The sequence below is a fragment of the Chinchilla lanigera genome, unplaced genomic scaffold (genome assembly GCF_000276665.1).
Source record: "Chinchilla lanigera isolate Chin_1 unplaced genomic scaffold, ChiLan1.0 scaffold00002, whole genome shotgun sequence".
Lineage (NCBI taxonomy): Eukaryota > Metazoa > Chordata > Mammalia > Rodentia > Chinchillidae > Chinchilla > Chinchilla lanigera.
Genome location: NW_004955403.1, coordinates 52,987,644 through 53,004,615, shown reverse-complemented (window position 1 = coordinate 53,004,615; position 16,972 = coordinate 52,987,644). Strand labels below are relative to the sequence as shown.

Below are 16,972 nucleotides of genomic sequence, written 5' to 3'. Positions count from 1 at the left end.
TGGGCAAGTCCATGCCCTGCTGCAGTGGAGCCCAGGGCGCAAGAAACCCGGATTCTGGTTGCAGACCAAGGCAGTAGCTGGAGGTTTATGTTGGGTAACTTTTAAGACAACCAGAACCACACAACACACAAATCAGCAACTTCTCCTTATATTCATGTCCTTCTCCAGAGCCGCTCAGAACCCAGAAGCCACCGCGGGTCAAGTGCATTTCCAGGCAAAAACTCACGAGGCAGCGGACCTACCTCCAACTTTTCAGCAAATAAATTCATGCCATCTATCTATCTATCTATCTATCTACCTATCATCTATCCACCATTTATTTATTTTTTTGCAACAGCATCTCTCAGAGCAGTTCAAGCTGGCCCTGATCTCAGTAGGTGGACAGGATGGTCCTGAACTCATGGCAATCTTCCTGCCTCAGCCTCTCGAATGCTGGGATTCCAGGTGTGCACCACCAGCCCCAGCCTCAGCAAACCAATTTAACACCAGATAATATTACCATCAGAGCCACTTAGTTCTGTCCCCAGGAAAGACTCCTCAGAAGTCATCTGAGGTGGGAGGAGGGCTCTCAGGCTCACACACCATCCACAGCTGAACCACCAGGTCCTGCTTCCTTCCAGTTCAACCCAAGCAGTGCCCGGTGTTTCCCTGTTGTTCAAACCTCCCCAGAGGGAGACAGCCTGCCCCACTGTCTTGGAAGGACCTTTAAAGTACTCTCAAGCACAATGAAGTCACTCACCAGGCATCTGTGATCACTGTTAGTGTCTGCTTACATCAACGAGCCTGCTCTGGAGAGGGAAAGACCATGGAGCCCTGCCCCAAATGTGGACCGATACAGAGGAAGAGGCCAGATTCTAACCAACACAAAACCTCAGCTTAGCCTGGCAGTCTCTTGTGCCTCCCCAACCCTTTATTAGCAGAACCAAAAAGATCTTGTTTGACATAATACCTCTTCTAATAACAATAGGTAATATTTATAAATGGGTGAATAAGCCAGGTGTGGTGGCCTCCCAGCACTTGGGAGGCTGAAGCAGGAGGACTGACCCAAGTTTGGGCCAGCCTGGACTAGGTAATTCAAGGCTAATCGGAACTACATAGTGAGACCCTGTCTCAATCGATCATCAATCCATCAATCCGTGAGTGAATAGTGACTACAATTATAGCTACTGTATGCCAAATACTGTACTATGATCCAGGAGCACTATTACAATAACTCCGTAAGTAGATTCTGTTTAATGTTTTTCTTTTCTTTTTTGTCTTTTTTTGTTGTTGTTTTTTCCAGTACTGGGAATCAAACTCACGACCTCTCGCTTGCCAGGCAGGCCCTGTGCCACTGAGCTAAATCCCCAGCCCCTGTTTAATGTTTTTTCAGTACTAAAGTCGAACCCAGGGCCTCAAGTCTCCACACAAGTACTCTATCACTCAGTTACTGCAACTAAGAGCTTTATGGGCTTGTGAGCCGGGAGACCTTACAAGGATAAAGGCAGAAATTTAAATTAGGTGTCTCTGCCCAGGAAGCCCCCTTGGCCTTCAGACTCTACTGACTGCCTCTCCTTTTTCAGCTGCCAAATAATAAAAAGTCAGAGGTCAAAATAAGGAATAGAAGCAGAGGTCCCGAAAAGGAGACCGAGCTCTGGACTGGGGCCGCTCCTCAGCGCACAGCTGGTTTCGGGTCCACGGAGCAGCTCCCCCTCCCTGTTCTTCCTGTTCCCCCGGGCCCTGGCCGTGTCCAGGGAAACAGTCCCCGTTATTAATGCCATCCCCGGAGAGGTGTTTACACAGGGCAGGAAACTTAATATCAACACTCCCTGCAGGAAAGTGTCTTGTCACTTCTGTGAAGCACTTGGGGCAGGAGAGCCGTCCGGGAGAATCAACAGGCACTTACAGCCTTTAAACAGAGTGGGCCAGAAGGGCCTGCGTCCCGCCGTCTGCTGGAGGAGGTCGAGAGGCAGTGACAGTGGCCACGAGAGAGTCTCAGGACGGCTCACACTGGGCGCGGAGCAGGAAGGGAAAGGACGGACAGACCCAGCGCCAGGCCGGATGGCCTTCGCAAGCCTACGAGAGCACCACGGGGTCAAGAAACGTGCAGTGCAGGCGGTTTCTGCCAGGTGAACCGCAGAGGGCACACACCCCTTTCCTGCACAGTTCTAGGGACCTGTCCCAGGGCCCTGGTGCGCAAGAGTGCCCTGCCACCCGGCTGTACCCACAGCCCTCCGCTTCCCTTGGCTGCTCTGCCAGCAGGTGTGTTGCTAGCGCCAGAGCCCCTGCCTTTGCTCGCAGCCAGCTCGGCGGAGCTCCTGCTCAGTCGGGGGCTCCCTCCTGTTCCCAAGGCCTCAGGCCGAGGCCGCTGGATGCCTGCCGTCTCCACCTGGACACCCCCCCGAGCCGGCCTAGCGTCCACCGGCCCCAGCTGCCGTGGGGCTCCCCACCTCCCCTCACAGCCTCCAGGCACCGCTGCTTCTGCCCGGCTCCTACGGCTGCCAAACCCCTCCGCCTCGCTGGGCCGCTCTCCCTCATCTGATCACCCAGCCTCTCCCCTCTGGGATGTCACCGTAGCGCCGCACACGGAGGCAGGTCAGTGATAGGCCCACAGTCGCCTGCTGCTTTGGAATGGATTCCAGACTTGATCTTTCCAGCGAACGCATGTCTATCTGGAATTTGTCAGGCAATGGGATTACTGACCCCAAATGATTCCCGCCCTGAAACGCTTCCAGGCTAGGGGAACGATGCTGGAGGGGGGGGGGGGGTTGAGGACACAGGCTAAGCACACCTGTAACACCGGCACTTGGGAGGCTGAGGCAGGAGGATTTCCGTGAGTCCCAGGCCAGCGTGGGCCGCACAATGAACTCAAGGCCAGCTTGATTTACACAAGGAGGCCCTGACTCAGAAAGCAGGGCAGGGTCAGGTACCAGGTGGTCCTGTACTTCCTGTGAGGGCCATGGCATCCACACCCAAAACCACACGGCAGTGACAGCAGAGCCAACCTCCTCTGGAGTCCACTGCCAGCCCTGGAAGCTCCGCTGGCCCCAGCTTCCTAAGGAGACCAAGCCTCAGCCAAGCCCAAGCCCAAGGGGCTCCCAGAAGCCCAGCAGGGCTAGCACTTCCTCCCCTGGCAAACCAATCCAAGAGGGTGCCAGGTCTTGCACAGAGGCGCCACAAGAAGGGCCTCTTGTCCCATCTCTGCCATCAGCCTGGAGGCTGCCGGACAGCAGAGGCAAGAGTTCATCGTCCGAGGCCATGCCAAGGCCACAGAGAGGCAAGAGGGCCGCGAGTGCAGGGTCCTGCTTTGACTTCCACGACCCACATGCAGTCTGCTCGGCTCCCCAGGCAGAAGCCCTGCGGACTCTGTCAACCAAGCAAGCCTGGCCCTGGGGGCCATGAACCCCACTGGACGCAGACGCCCACAGACTCTGGGGGCTGGCATGAAGCAGGGCCCCATGCAGCTGAGCGGGGAGGGGCCTCCGATGCCAGCGAAGGACAGCTCAGGCCAGGAGACGGAGGGAACACGGCGCCAGCTCCGGGCAGCGGCTGCAGGGACCGTCAGACGGCCCAGCTCCGGCCCGTGGAAATGTGACATCACATCGTCACTGTAGAAAACAGTGCATTTTTTCAAAACCACACAGAACTACCACAAAACCCAGCAATGCCACTTCTGGGTAGATACAAAAGAGACAGAAGCAGGCACTCTAAGAGAGATATCTATACACCCGCGTGAAAACAACAGCGTTACGCACAACAGAAAAGCAACCCAGAGCCAAGGCGGGATAAGCAGATGTGCAAGACGTGGTCTCTTCACACGGTGGCATATTACTCAGCCTTGAGGAGGATGGAAATGCTCATCTGTGGGACAAAATGGAGGCATCTGGAGGGCAGTATGCTAAGGGAAATTAGCCAGTCACAAAAGGACAAGTGCCCTGACATTCTGACCATGGGATATCCTCAGCAGTGAAAGTCACAGAGGCAATGAGCAGGAGAAGGGCTGCCAGGGGCTGGAGAATGTGGATCTGAAGATTCACTGCTGCACGGGTAGAGAGCTTCGGTGAAGAAGTTGTGGAGGTGGATGGGGGCAAAGGGTCCACGATGGTGTGGATGTGCTTAAAGGCACTGCACTTAGGACTAAAATGGAAATTTTAAAATTAGGCATATTTAGCTGGGCGTGGTGGCATGTGCCTGTAATCCCAACACTCAGGAGGCTGAGGCAGGAAGATCACTGAGAGTTCGAGACCAGCCAGGGCTACAAAGTGAGCTCAAGGCCAGACTGAGCTGCACAGCAAGACCCTGTCTCAAAAAGACAAAAAAAATTTAAAAAATAAAAAAATTGGGCATACTTTACCTCACTTTAAAAAAATGCATGATGTGAAGGAAATGGACCTTGTTCCCGAAGCTGAATTGGAATCATTGGTAGGAACATATAATATATTTTATCCTATCTTTGGGCAGGAAGATGAAGTCTTCCTAACAAGAGGTGAATGACCAACCCCCTCACAGTGAGCACAGCTAGAGTGGTCTCCAAACACCATTCCTCACAGGAAGGATTCAGGGCTTTCTGGGGAAATGGCCAACTTCAGGTCTGGGAGGAAACCGTGCATATGAAAAGCTTGGAATGTCTTGCAGCATGCAAAGCAGGAAATTATTAAAGCAAGATTTTGTAAAAGGAACTCAAGAGCCAATTTGAGCAGGTTCCCACTGGCAAAGATGCCCCAGCTGAGAGTCACTGAGGCTGTGTGGATAAAAGCACATCACAGATGCCTGAACCCTGAGTTCCTAATGATAAGGGCACATTTCCCTGTGGAAATCTCTTTAAGTAAAGTGAAAGGGGGAGGCATTTATTCTGCTTCTCATGTTCAAACTAAACCTCACTGCACCCAAATATTCTGTAAGATGAAACTATGTTTATTGTCATTAAGATTTCCAGCCAATAAATGAAGGACTGGCATTATTTGAACAGTACCATCACAGCCCCTAATGAAATACAGAGCCATCAAGGGCACCGTCTACCTGCATCTGATTCAGTTTACTTTTTCCAATCACAGATGGACGTGAGAAACAGGGACAGAGGAACATGCTGAGTGTCCTGAAGGGAATGCAGCCCCCAAACCCCGGCTGCAGATGTTCCAGGGAAAGCCTTGTTTCTTCAGCAAACATATTACAGGAAAGAGAAAAGGAGGTAAAAGGGGGACCTGGAAATGGAAAGAAATTTAAGAGACATAAAGAGAGACAATATCTGATTTAGACCCTGATTTAAAGAATTTGTTAAAATCAGAAAAACAGGGACACATGAATTCTGACTGGGTAGTTAATGATATTGAAGAGTGACAGGGTGTCTCAGGGTGATGATATGGCACCAGGATGATATTCTTAGAGTCCTGATATCTTTTGGAAAAACAATACAGAAGTATTTACAGAAACAATGATATGCTGATACTTCAAAATAGTGTGGCTGGGGAAAAGGCAGTGGGTCATTGTCTTAGTTGCTTTTCCCACTGATGGAACAAAATACCTGACACTCAGAGTTAAAGGGGGAAAAGTTTATTTAGCTCACAGTTGGTAGAGATTTCAGTCCATAATCAGCTGGCTCCAAGGCAGGGTGGTATATGGCTAAGGGGCAACAGTTCATGGTGGTGGAAGACACCAAAAGCAACAAAACAGGAGAGAAACTTGGCTACTGCTGCAGCTGGCAGAAGACCTTGGCATCACTCACATACTGCAGAATGAAAGAGTTGTGGAGTCAGGAAGGCTTCCACCCAGATTTCAGAAAGCTTGGGAGGCCAGGCAGTGTGCCCCTTTCAGGGCAGTGCATGAAGTTGTGAGTGTGAAGCCAAAGGTGCAGTGGAGACCCCAGAAGTTTGAAGAAGCCAGGAATGTGGATCATCTAAGGAAAATTGCAAGGAGGGAGTACTGCGGGCCCAAGAGAGAAGCCATGGGAGCTGCAACCACCAGAAGTGTCATAGGGGCAGAGCCACCCAGGCCCTTTGGAGTCACATCTTGTCACAGGTTGCCTCAGATGCTGCATGTGGAACTACAGGACATAATGTTAGCCCTGCTGGATTTTGAACTTGCTTTGGTCCCATTCCTTTGTGTCCCTCTGTTTGTAACTTTTGTGAAAATGTCTATCTTGTGCCACTGAATGCTGGAAGTGTTTAACTTTCTTTTCATTTGTACAGGGGCTTACAGGTAAGAGTTTGTCTTATACAGCAGAGGAGATTTGGGACTTGAACTTTTCAGCAATGCTGAAATCATTAGGACTTTGGGAACCCTTGGAGATGGACTATGTGCCTTTTGTGTAAGGGAATGCACATGAACCTTTGAGAGGCCAGGGGCAGAATGTTATGGTGTGTGTCTAGATGTCCCCCCAAAGCCTCATGTGGTCACAGGGTGGCCTTTCCAGAGGCTGCTGAATCTAGAGTTTGTGACTGATCCATGGTCTAATGCTGGGATTAAGGGTGCAGGTGTTACACCTGCCCTAGGGTGGGGACCCTGCATACAATAAGGGAGGGAAAGAAGCTTACTTTCCCCTCCTCTTTTGTTGCTTTCGCCATCTTCCACCACCAAGAACTCTTGCCTTCTGCCATACGCCACCTGCCTTGGAGCCAACTGATTATGGACTGAAACCTCTACAAACTGTGAGCTAAACAAACCTTCCCTCCTTTACCTTTGGGTGTTGGGTATTTGGCTCCAGCAGTAAGAGAAAAACAACTAAGACAGACATCAGTGAAATAGCTGGTCATGAACCGGTATCTTCTGAAGCTGGGAGATGGATCTTCTGTGTTCTACTTTTGTGCAAGTTTGACTTTTCTCTATTAAAAAATTGGTTTGAAAGGCAAAAATCAGGGCTGTGGTCACAGGTTAGCAGCAGAGTGCTTGCCTGGGATGCACAAGGCCCCGAGTGTGATCTCCAGCACAGCAACACAGACAATCAAGTAAATAAATGGAGGAAACTGAGCCTGAAAGGAAGGGAAGAGTGGCGAGTTAAGAGGGAGATGTTGGGGCTGGGGCGTGGCTGTAGGGGAGTGACTGGCTAGCACTGGACAGGCTCTGGGTCTGATCCCAGGCTCACAGGGACACAAGAGAGAGAGAGAGAATGAAAATGAGAGAGAAGGCCACGTTAATCAGAGCCCAAGCCTCCTGGGTGGTAGGTGGCATGGTAAATCCACCCCACAGAGTCCGGGCAGGTATTTTCCCTATGATTGGCTATATTCCTACACAAGGCCTCTCCCACCATCTCCTCACCTCCAAGGAAGGCACAGATCAGTGCCTGCAGAAGCCCCGCCTCCTGGGCCTGCCTGACCACGCCCCTCTGCCAGCCCAGGCTGGGGATCCAGGCTTGGCTCTGAAACTGGCTGGTGTTTTTTTCCCCTCTCCACCTTCTCCTGAACACCAGGTTGTCTGTGGCAGGCTTGCAGCCCCCGAGTGTGCCCTACATGACAGCACACACACACACACAAACTCCCCCAGATGTGCCTGCAGCTGGAGCCTCCTTCCAATTCTGATTCTTAGGAGACTGCACTTACTTTTTCTCATCCCTGCTACACTCTAAGCTGCTTGGACTCACAGACCACCCTGCTCATGTTTAACGTCCAGAGCCTAAGGGTACGCCCCATGGAAGCAGGCAGAAGACAGCCTGGATTATTAAGCAATGGAGCAAGGGAGTTTGGTACTGGAGTTTGCAACCAGCTCTATTGCAGCAGATCCCCCACAGCTTCCTAGAACTTCTGGCACTGCGTGGGTTTACCAGTGAGCCAAAGGAACAAAACCCATGCCACTCTCAGGTCACAACTGTGGTTTCCCAAAGTTGACTTTTACATCTTAGTGGTTAAGGGGCTGGGGATTTAGCTCAGCGGCACAGCGCCTGCCTGGCAAGTGCGAGATCGTGAGTTCGATTTCTGGTACCGGAAACCAGCCCCCCCCCAAAAAATACGTTTTAGTGGTTAAATATTTTATTATGTATGAGAAAAACACAGTTAGCCCTTGAAACCCAAGATTTCCTAGATACTGTTGCTTAATGCGGTAGGTGGCCAAGGAAACCTACTGACCCAGGGGTGTGAACTGAAGTTTGCCACCTGGGCAGGTTCAAGGTCAAAAGTTAATATGGCAGCTGTGGTCTGGGCCACGACATTGTCAGCCTGATACATCCTCTCCAGAATGCTGACTTGTACATCTCCAAAGGGCTCTGGAGCAGCCCTTGTGGCCCCTTCTCTATCTGGCCTGATTTCTTCACCTTCACCAAAGGGGGACAGGCAAGCAAAGAGAGGCCCATGAGCTGCCCAACGTCAGACTCAGAAAAGAGAAGGCACGGAACAGATCCCAGGGCTTCTCACTGCCAGACCCGTGAGTTTTCCATATCCCTGCGGTGGCAGGTCACAGGCTGACAGTGGTGGCTTAATCTCCTGGCCAGTGGAGCCTCATAAAGCAATACACCCTGCCAAGGTGTATTTTTTTTGGTTGACCTCACTCCAGGGAGCACCAGTATAAAACATAAAAATTCTCAAGAGTATATATAGCTTAGTAGTACTGCACATGCTTAGCATGCTCAAGGATCCCTAGCACCAAAAAAAAAAAAAAAACAAGAGAGCACAACTTACATGCTCTAGCTTTCAATTCACTCTCAGTTTAAATCTACTACAGCACAAAATTGAAAAACATCTCTTTACATACAACTCTTTCACTTGACTAGCTACTATTGATAGTTCTTAGATCCGTTTCCCATTTTTGCTTCAGGAGCCAGTCTGGCTCACTAATCTTATAGAAACTGTCTTCAGCACGGAATGACTTTAAACAGTAACTTTTATGGCTATTTAAAAATATAGATATACACATGCCTATATATGTAGGGTAACTAAGAGGTCGAGGATTAATGCTAAGTAGTGGTTATCTTGGGATGGTGAGATTACTGATTATTTGCACAATGGTTTATCTAACTTTTTCATTTTGCCATATTAAACATTGACTTTAATAATAGGATAATTAAAGTTTTACTGATACTATTTTTAAAAATACTACTTGTTTTTCTGAAGCCATCTTTGCCTGGAAAACACTTTCTTTTTCAAATAAGAGTACTTTCCTATTAACTGTGTGCTCCGTGGGAACCACATTCTTTATTTAGGGTCAAGTTAAGTTCTTGCTATATGCTAGGGAAAGGTCTTATTTGTTGTTTGTTTTTCCCCGCCTACTCAATTTTGAGGGGCAACTTGTATTATTGCCTCTCTTTACCCGGTTTGATTTATGATCTTGGGAGTCAGGTCATTCTTTCCTAGGTCAAAGAAAGAAAGAAAAAAAAAAAAGGTCCCCTTCACCTAATACCTGATAAAATATCTGAAAAGGTCATTGCAGACCTTGACAGAGACACATACAATTTCCACCCAATCTGATAAAACAACAACCAGAAAACTTTTATCAGAAGAAAATGTAACTTGCCATTTCCCAGCTCAATTGATGAACTTTTTTATCTGCAATGACAGACATCATAAGATAGCAAAAGCTGCAGATAAGAAACCAAATTGAGTTGCCCTGAATCAGATCCGATTGTCTGTCCCTGCTTCAAGCTCCCACACCTGCTGGAACGGGTCAATGAGTGGCTCTTGGCATGGTCCCTGAGGGGTTTGAAAACATTGCAGAAGTGGTGAACTTTGAGACTTCAGCGTTTATTCTGCGATTATAATTAACCTGTTCACCAGTTGCTATTGATCAGCTCTAAATGGAGGTGATAAAGTTTGACTGAATTTGTGGAAGGAGAAATGGAGATTTAAACTGGAAGAAGCAGGGGGGAAAAGAAAGTTTAAACAGATAATTTAAGGACTGAATTCAACTTTAAGGAGCAAAACTCGCTCTGCAATCGGGGGATCCCAAAGCCCATAGCTTAATAATCCTCAAAAATTCACACCAAATTCGGGTGTCAACTTCTTCGTTTTTCATCCTCCAAAATAAAGTATACCTGCAGCCCTTCAACTTGGAAAGACAGCTCCAAACGCCACTTGCAAAGCCTTTTCCATGACTGAAAATATGGGATGGCTTACCTGCATGCTTAGATTTTGTCTTCAGAGGGGAAATTGACATTTTAAAACATCAAGTCAATCACTGGGCTCCTGTAAAATATTGAAGGCCAGAAAACCAAATTCCCTTCATTCTGATAAGGAGTTTGACTATCCTGGCCCAATTCTGATTACAGAGCAGTAATAGATAAAACCCCAGGCCACCTGCCAGACACAGGAACACTTCCAGTGATAGGCTGGTAGGCTCAGCTTTGACCTGGTCACGGGGGCTCTTTTGCCTGTGTTGGTTTTTTCTGTTTTTGTTTTTGTTTTTATTTTAACTCCCGTTTGGATCCATGCCACATACATAACTTTATTAAAACCGTAACTGTTGTGCTTTTCCCTTCTTTCTGTGAGATCTTCAGAGCAAAGCATAGTGCAGGAGGTTACAGATTGCTCTCAGGAAAGGGGTGTCTGAGAGACCCACCTGATTTTGTGCCCCTGAAGCAGCAAGGCCAGCCTGAACTGCATATTGAGACCCTGTCTCAAAAAAGACCAAAGAAAAAAGAAAAAAATCTGGCAAATGCAAAGTGTGTGTGTGTGTGTGTGTGTGTATGCACGCGCGCGCGCGCGCGCATGTACAATCCTACAGCCTGCGTTCTATGGTGAGTAGAGATGTTGCCTACTCCCCAAGGGCAGACATCTTCATCTTTCTGAGCTTTGGTTTCCTCCAGCAAAATGGAGATTGTCACACCCACTTCTCCAGAAAACACTGAAAAGACCTGTCCAATGATTTCTTCACGGATGCCTGACTAAGGACCAAGCTTACTACGCACAGTGGGAAATCGTGCAAGGTACAGGCTGGTCTCCCTGCAAAGGTGTCCGCTAGGATCCAAGCATTACCCAAACTATACATTGATAGTACCCAAACAATACATTTATTCCATATAAATGGAAAGAGATTTGAGGTTATTCAAACCTGTTATAACCCCACTCGTATAGTCGTCCTGTCTTCTTCAGAAGGTGCAAAGGAGTAGCCAATAGCCAACCAAACGCTTGAGCAAGCCATGCACAAATATGTTGCATGAGGTCCGGTCATGATCTATCAACAGTCAATTACATCCCTTCAAGTTCTTCAAGTAGCAGCGTACTCCCACCCCGACTGCTGTCTTCTAGAGCAAGCAGGGAAGCCAGCACGCCTATCTTTCTCATGCAAACAGCAGCAGCACTGGAATGGCTTCAGCTCTAAATGCAAGCCACTGACTACCAGGGAGGCGATTGGTTCTGCCCAGGAGGGAGCCCCTCAGTGCACGGGCGGCAGCATCTGACCATTGCCAACTTCCACACGCCAGCACAGAGAGTGGGAGAAGAGATCTGCCCCTCAGTAAAGCAACCCCTGCTGGTCGAGCAAATCACAAGCCCTGGTAAGGGTTGCAGGGAAGGATGGTATTGAGCTGCCTGGCAGGATCTTCAAGAGGCTTCAGAGTAAGGAAAACCCCAAGGAGTTTGTAAAAAAAAAAAAGTAAAAACTGAATTTAATAAACAACAATTTTGTTCTAAAGCACTTCCCCTTGCATCCATGAACATTAAACATAGAACCCTTTAAAAGACAGACTTGCTGGGCAGGGTGGTGAATGCCTGTAATCCCAGCACTTGAGAGGCTGAGGTAGGAAGATGGTTGTGAGCTCAGGGCCAACTTGGGCTACACAGGTGAGTTTAGGGCCAGCCTGCAATACATAGCGAGACTGTCTCAAAAATACCAAAACAAACAAACAAAAACTGGGGACTCTCAGAAAGGTGATGTATACATCATGTGTGTGTTTTTAAGAATTCCATTTAATACATTTTTAAAAAATGGATAATAACATTCATTCACATCCTTCAAGATTCAAAAGGTTCCATGCACACATCCATGGTTATAGCAGCACTATTCACACCAGCAAGAAGTGGAAGCAACTCGCTAGTTCACCCCCGATGAAGGGGCTCACATACAACAGAATATTAACCAGCCCCAAAAGGAAGGCAATGGACATGCTACAGGGTGGATGAATCTCAAAGGTGTTCTGCTACGTCAAATAAACCAGGCACAAAAGAGAATCCACTGACGTATGTAGAGTAGTCAAATTCATAAAGACAGACAGCAGAGAGAGGCTGGGGATTTAGCTCAGCGGCAAAGGCGCCTGCCTGGCAAGCGCAAGGTCGTGAGTTTGGTTCCTGGTACTGGAGGAAAACCAAAAAAAAAAAGACAGACAGCAGAATAAGTGCTGCTGGGGCAGAATAGGGAGTTGTTTTGTAGTGGGTACAGAGTTTGAGTTTTGCAAGATGACAAAGTTCTAAGGTAAATCATATAGCAATGTGAACATACTTAACACTACTTAGGATGATAAAAACATTTGAACCAAACCTAACTGTAACTTGCACTTAAATGTGTGTTCCTGTTATTTAATAGACTAATTAATAACGAAGCATAGAAAAATGACTACAAAAATGCTTAAAGTTTTTAAAATTCCCAGGCACAGTTTATCTGTGGGATAATAACATTTCCAGATTTCCTGGGATAATTTGTGTATGTTCAAGTGAATACAATCTATCCCCCCGACACAGAGTACACACTGCCTGCACTTTCAGATGCATTGAAAGCGTCCCATAGCAGCACACAGTGCCCTCCATCATCATGCCCGGGGGTATAGCTCAGTGGGAGAGCGTTTGACTGCACCATTCTCACGCCTGTGTGATGTCTTGTGGTTTCTACGGACCACGTGTATACAGGTGTCAGAGCTCCTGTTTCCCCACCCCTCAGGGTATGTTTGTTTCTTAGTGCGTTGAAGGAAGGAAGAAATGGGGACCGACAGAGGAGAAAGTGTTATCTAAAACTGTCTCCTGTGCATCATTGCACCTGAGTGCTTAGAAAGTGCCTAGCAAATACGGCCTGACCTTTTGATAGGGCACAACCGGGCCAATGACAGGTCTTTCCAGAGGTGGCAACACACCCCAATACACACCATCCTCATTTAATTGGCTTTCCCCTTGGTTCCAAAGAGCACGCCCAACTCTGATTGACCTGCTCAGGGTGGTAACCGGAAAGTTAAACAAAGCTGGTTTTCCTGAAGACTGACAAATTGTTCTTTAGCCAAACAGGCTAACTCAGAGTCGGTCTCAGAGTCCCCTTATGCAGGTACTGGTTCACAAAGCAAGTGGCATAATCGATAAGCAGTGCCCCCGAGATCCCAAACACTGCAGCACTTTCCACTGACCTCTTAGAACACCTCGACTGCACCACACACACCACGTCACACCACACCTCATGGGAAAGAACTTTGAAAGAAACTGTTTCAGTCTGCTGAATACACATGCGCTGGCTCGATTGTGCTGTTTTCCTCAAGCTTTCCAATAATTCAAAAGTGTTAGGTCCTTAGAGAGTATAGTTGCTTGTGTTTCCAGGACACAAAAAAATGGTTATTCCTTGGTAAGTGTATTTCTTAGCCTTTCAGTAACAGCTACCTCAATACTCTAGCGTTTAAGGCATATTTACACATATTTTCCATTTCAGCATTAACTGATACAAAAAGAAAGTGGGTCGTGGTATAATGTCCACACAATGAGAGACTCCTCTCTTAAAAGTGAATTTGCATGGTCTTGCAGAGCACAGGTGCGAGGTAACCACTCAGCTGAGCTCTCAGAAGAGGCCACCTTGTATTTTGATGCTCCTCTGTCACAGCATGGGTCCTAGACCCGAAATGCAAAAGCTTCTGCAAAGCACCCCTGGCAGGTGGCCATGTAGCCAAACCATCAACTCGTCCAGTGTCCAGTTCATCATGAAGACAGCCCACAACGCGTGCCGCGTTCCCAAACCGCTGCAGTCTCGTGTGACGGCGCTCGCCTAAATGTGCACCTGCTCACCTAGGTGACTTTCAAAGCCTTACTTCTTCCTTCCTCCCATGTGTCCCATCTGCACTCTTGCCTCAGGCCCCAGTTCGCCTCTTAAAGGACTCAAGCCCCATTCTGTGTGGTTTGACCACGGTAGAATCCTGGGGCAATAACCTCCTAGATCTCTACTCAAATATTTGCTAAGTACCCAGCATGTGCCAGGCACTTAACCATGAGTAAGACTGTGCACCTGGCTTCAGTAAGGTCACAGAATTCCATTAATGTCGTAATTAATGGTTTCAACAATTGCTTCAGGGTCATGGCTCATATTGAACTTGGAATAAATCAAAGTTCACATACATTATAGTCAGGGCAGAATAATTCCTTCCAACCGAAGTGCAGGGCTTTACAGATGCCCCTGTTGGCTTATACCAACATTTTGATTTTTGTCTTATTCTAATAACTAGCAGAACCCTGGCTGGTTATTAAGCAATTAATGTTTCACAGAAAAATACAGATGTTCTTTTAGTTCCTGTCTTGAAAATTAAGAACATTTTGAATTAAGGGCGAATTAGTTTTAGCTATAGTGATGAATACACTGTCTGAGTAAAAGAAAGACTGTGCCTTTTATGGTACTACACACGGGGTGGTAAATAAGGAACGTCTTTCTCTTTCTTTCAGCTGTATTTTTTTTTCCTGACAAACTCCTACGAACTTTTCAAGACAAGTGTGGATGGCATCACTGAAGTGAAGACTCCCAGAGCCTCAGACTAAGAGAAGACCCTTCCGTGTTTCTCCTTGCCCCTCCACGACTACCCCAAACCATGGCGACCATGGCGATGGCTTACTTCCCATTTTCGTATGTTCAGGGTGACCTCTGCATGTTAGGGACTGTCCTAGGTTTAGTACTAAAAATCTCGAGTCCCGGGAAGCCCTCAGTCCCAAGCAAACCAGAAAAATCGGTCATTCCACACGACAGTGTTTAATAAAACAATCATTTATGAAGGGCCGAAGTCAAATGCTGTACATCACGAGTATCACCTTATCTAAGTAGTCATGACAATCCCTTGTACAGAATGAGGTGAGCTTCACAGAGATAAGCACCTTGCCCCAAGGTCCCAGAGGACTGGGGTACAGTGTACCCACCAGCCATCTCAGGGCAGGGTGGGAACTAACTCCCCCAACAGTTCTCCATAAATATCCCAGAATCCTTCTCCATCCTTCCATCACCTGATCAGCTAGTGTGTTGGGTTAGCTCTCAATAAAGCCTCCAGGCATTTGCCAGGGACCCACGTGACCGGAAGACCATCTATAAGCACTAGGGTGGGGGCACAGGGAGCTGGGTTCCATCCCTAGTATGGGGGGTGACTTCACAGGCACGTCTGTAACTGAAGTTGCTTTTATCTAAGTTCCTGGGCAGAGCAGAGGATTTGAACACCAACACACTCAACAGCTGCAGTCCCCTCGCAGACACAACAGGGCTCCTCTCTTGGCCTTACCATTTAAAAACTTGGCCTTGGGCAGAAGAGAGAACCTAGGAGCTTCGGGATCACCTGGAGGGCAGAACTCAGAGTAAGACCATGGGCACCATTCCGGGGGGAGACGGTCCTCAGCTTCCAGGTTGACCCTGAAATTTGGAAATTACTTCCATCCTCACCCACCAGCACAGAGGGCTACACTGCAAAATCTAAATACCCGCGGTGCGCACACACTGCGGCCTGTGGCTGCGGCTGTCACCGCAGGAACACAGGTCTCCTGCCTTTTGGTTTGGGTGTTGCCCTTTTTCCTTAACCCAAGGCCAAATTCTCATTTCAGGGCGGTGGAGGCTACCGAGCAAATGCCCCCTCCCTCCAACCTCAAGTTAGAAGAAATGGAACTACGGGCCATTTTCCTCGGTTTTAAATCCCAAGCCCCAGAGAGAGCTCTGGATGGAGAAAACCGTAGCCATGAAGCAGGCGAAGGCCGAGTTCTCGCTGAGCCCTTGTCTGCATGAGCCTCCAGCCCTGGGGCGGCTCCTCCTTCCCGGGTGCCGTCTGAGCTCCCGTGCCAGGCAGGGGGCCGCTGGGCTGCTGGGAGCCACAGACCCTGCCGGGCGCCACTTCCACAGTTAATCAGTTTACCTGAGATGTGTATTTGGCTGTACCCCCCTGGAGACCTTCCTTGGCCACCCAGGGCCAGAGAATCATTTAAAAGCTCTTCAAAGCCGGGACTTTTCTCTCTGTCGGAGCTAGCCCAATGCTGGAATCGGGGACAGACTTTACTCTTCAAAGTGAGAACAAGAGCAAAAGGATTCAGCACTTGGTAGGTAGCCGATAAACGCTAACTTTGTTTCTCAAGTCGGGGCTTCCCCTCCCCTGGGAGAGCCAAACCCAGTGGTCCCTCGGTCGGAAACCCCACAAGACCTGGTGGCCTTCGAATGCGGAAACTGTAGTGGCCGCGTCCTTTCCCTTCCCAGCCCAGCGGAGCCACCTGTCCCTGGAGGAGTGGGAGGGACGCGGGGACTCCTGATGGGAGCGGACACTGAGGTGGCTGCTCTTTCTAACTCGGGAGAACAACAGGCCCAAGGCGAGCAAGCAGCCGCAAAGCCCGACTGGGGCGGTGCGGAGAAACCCATCCAGGTGTCCTGTGTTCCCAGACTCGACCAGCGGTGTCCACCTCGCCCGGGGCCCTGCGAGACCACAGCGTCCCCCCAGGACAGGCCCGGCGCAGCCCCAGTTGGACCCATGTCCCGGGGCCTCCTCTGCTGTCCCTGTGCGTCCGGTGTGAAATCCCCCACAGGAAAATCATCTGTCACTCCGAGGGATCCCCCAACAGGGCCGCCAAATGGCCCAGATCTCAGGCCCCAGCCCGTGTCACGCGGTCTTTGCGGAGGCTCCTGGCGGCTGGGGCCCGCCCCGCGGCCACCACCTCCTCCCCAACTCCAGCGTCTGCCTTCCTGTCTAGCCTGGAGCCTCGAAGGCGTCGAGCACCCCTTCCCGCCCCGCAGCACGCACACTGGCGAACAGGCGCGCCCGGCGGGGCTCACGCGCGCCTGCGCCCCTGTACTCACCGAGGTTGGGGTGTCGCGCGGCGGGGTTGGCCCGGCCGGGCAGGCTGTGCAGCACCGGGCCGTCGAAGGGGCCGGCGGAGGCGGCGGC

General features: G+C 49.3%; 1 protein-coding gene across 4 annotated transcripts in view; it reads right to left on the bottom strand.

Annotated features, from left to right (window-relative positions):
* The window catches only part of Gata4 (GATA binding protein 4), a gene marked incomplete in the record, with an annotated part of 70,950 nt that overhangs the window by 24,652 nt on the left and 29,326 nt on the right, over positions 1 to 16,972 (bottom strand). For all 4 annotated transcript variants that reach the window (XM_013514552.1, XM_005373824.2, XM_013514543.1 and 1 more), the window contains 1 exon segment: positions 16,885 to 16,972. In XM_013514552.1, the coding sequence (XP_013370006.1) occupies positions 16,885 to 16,972 (88 nt within the window).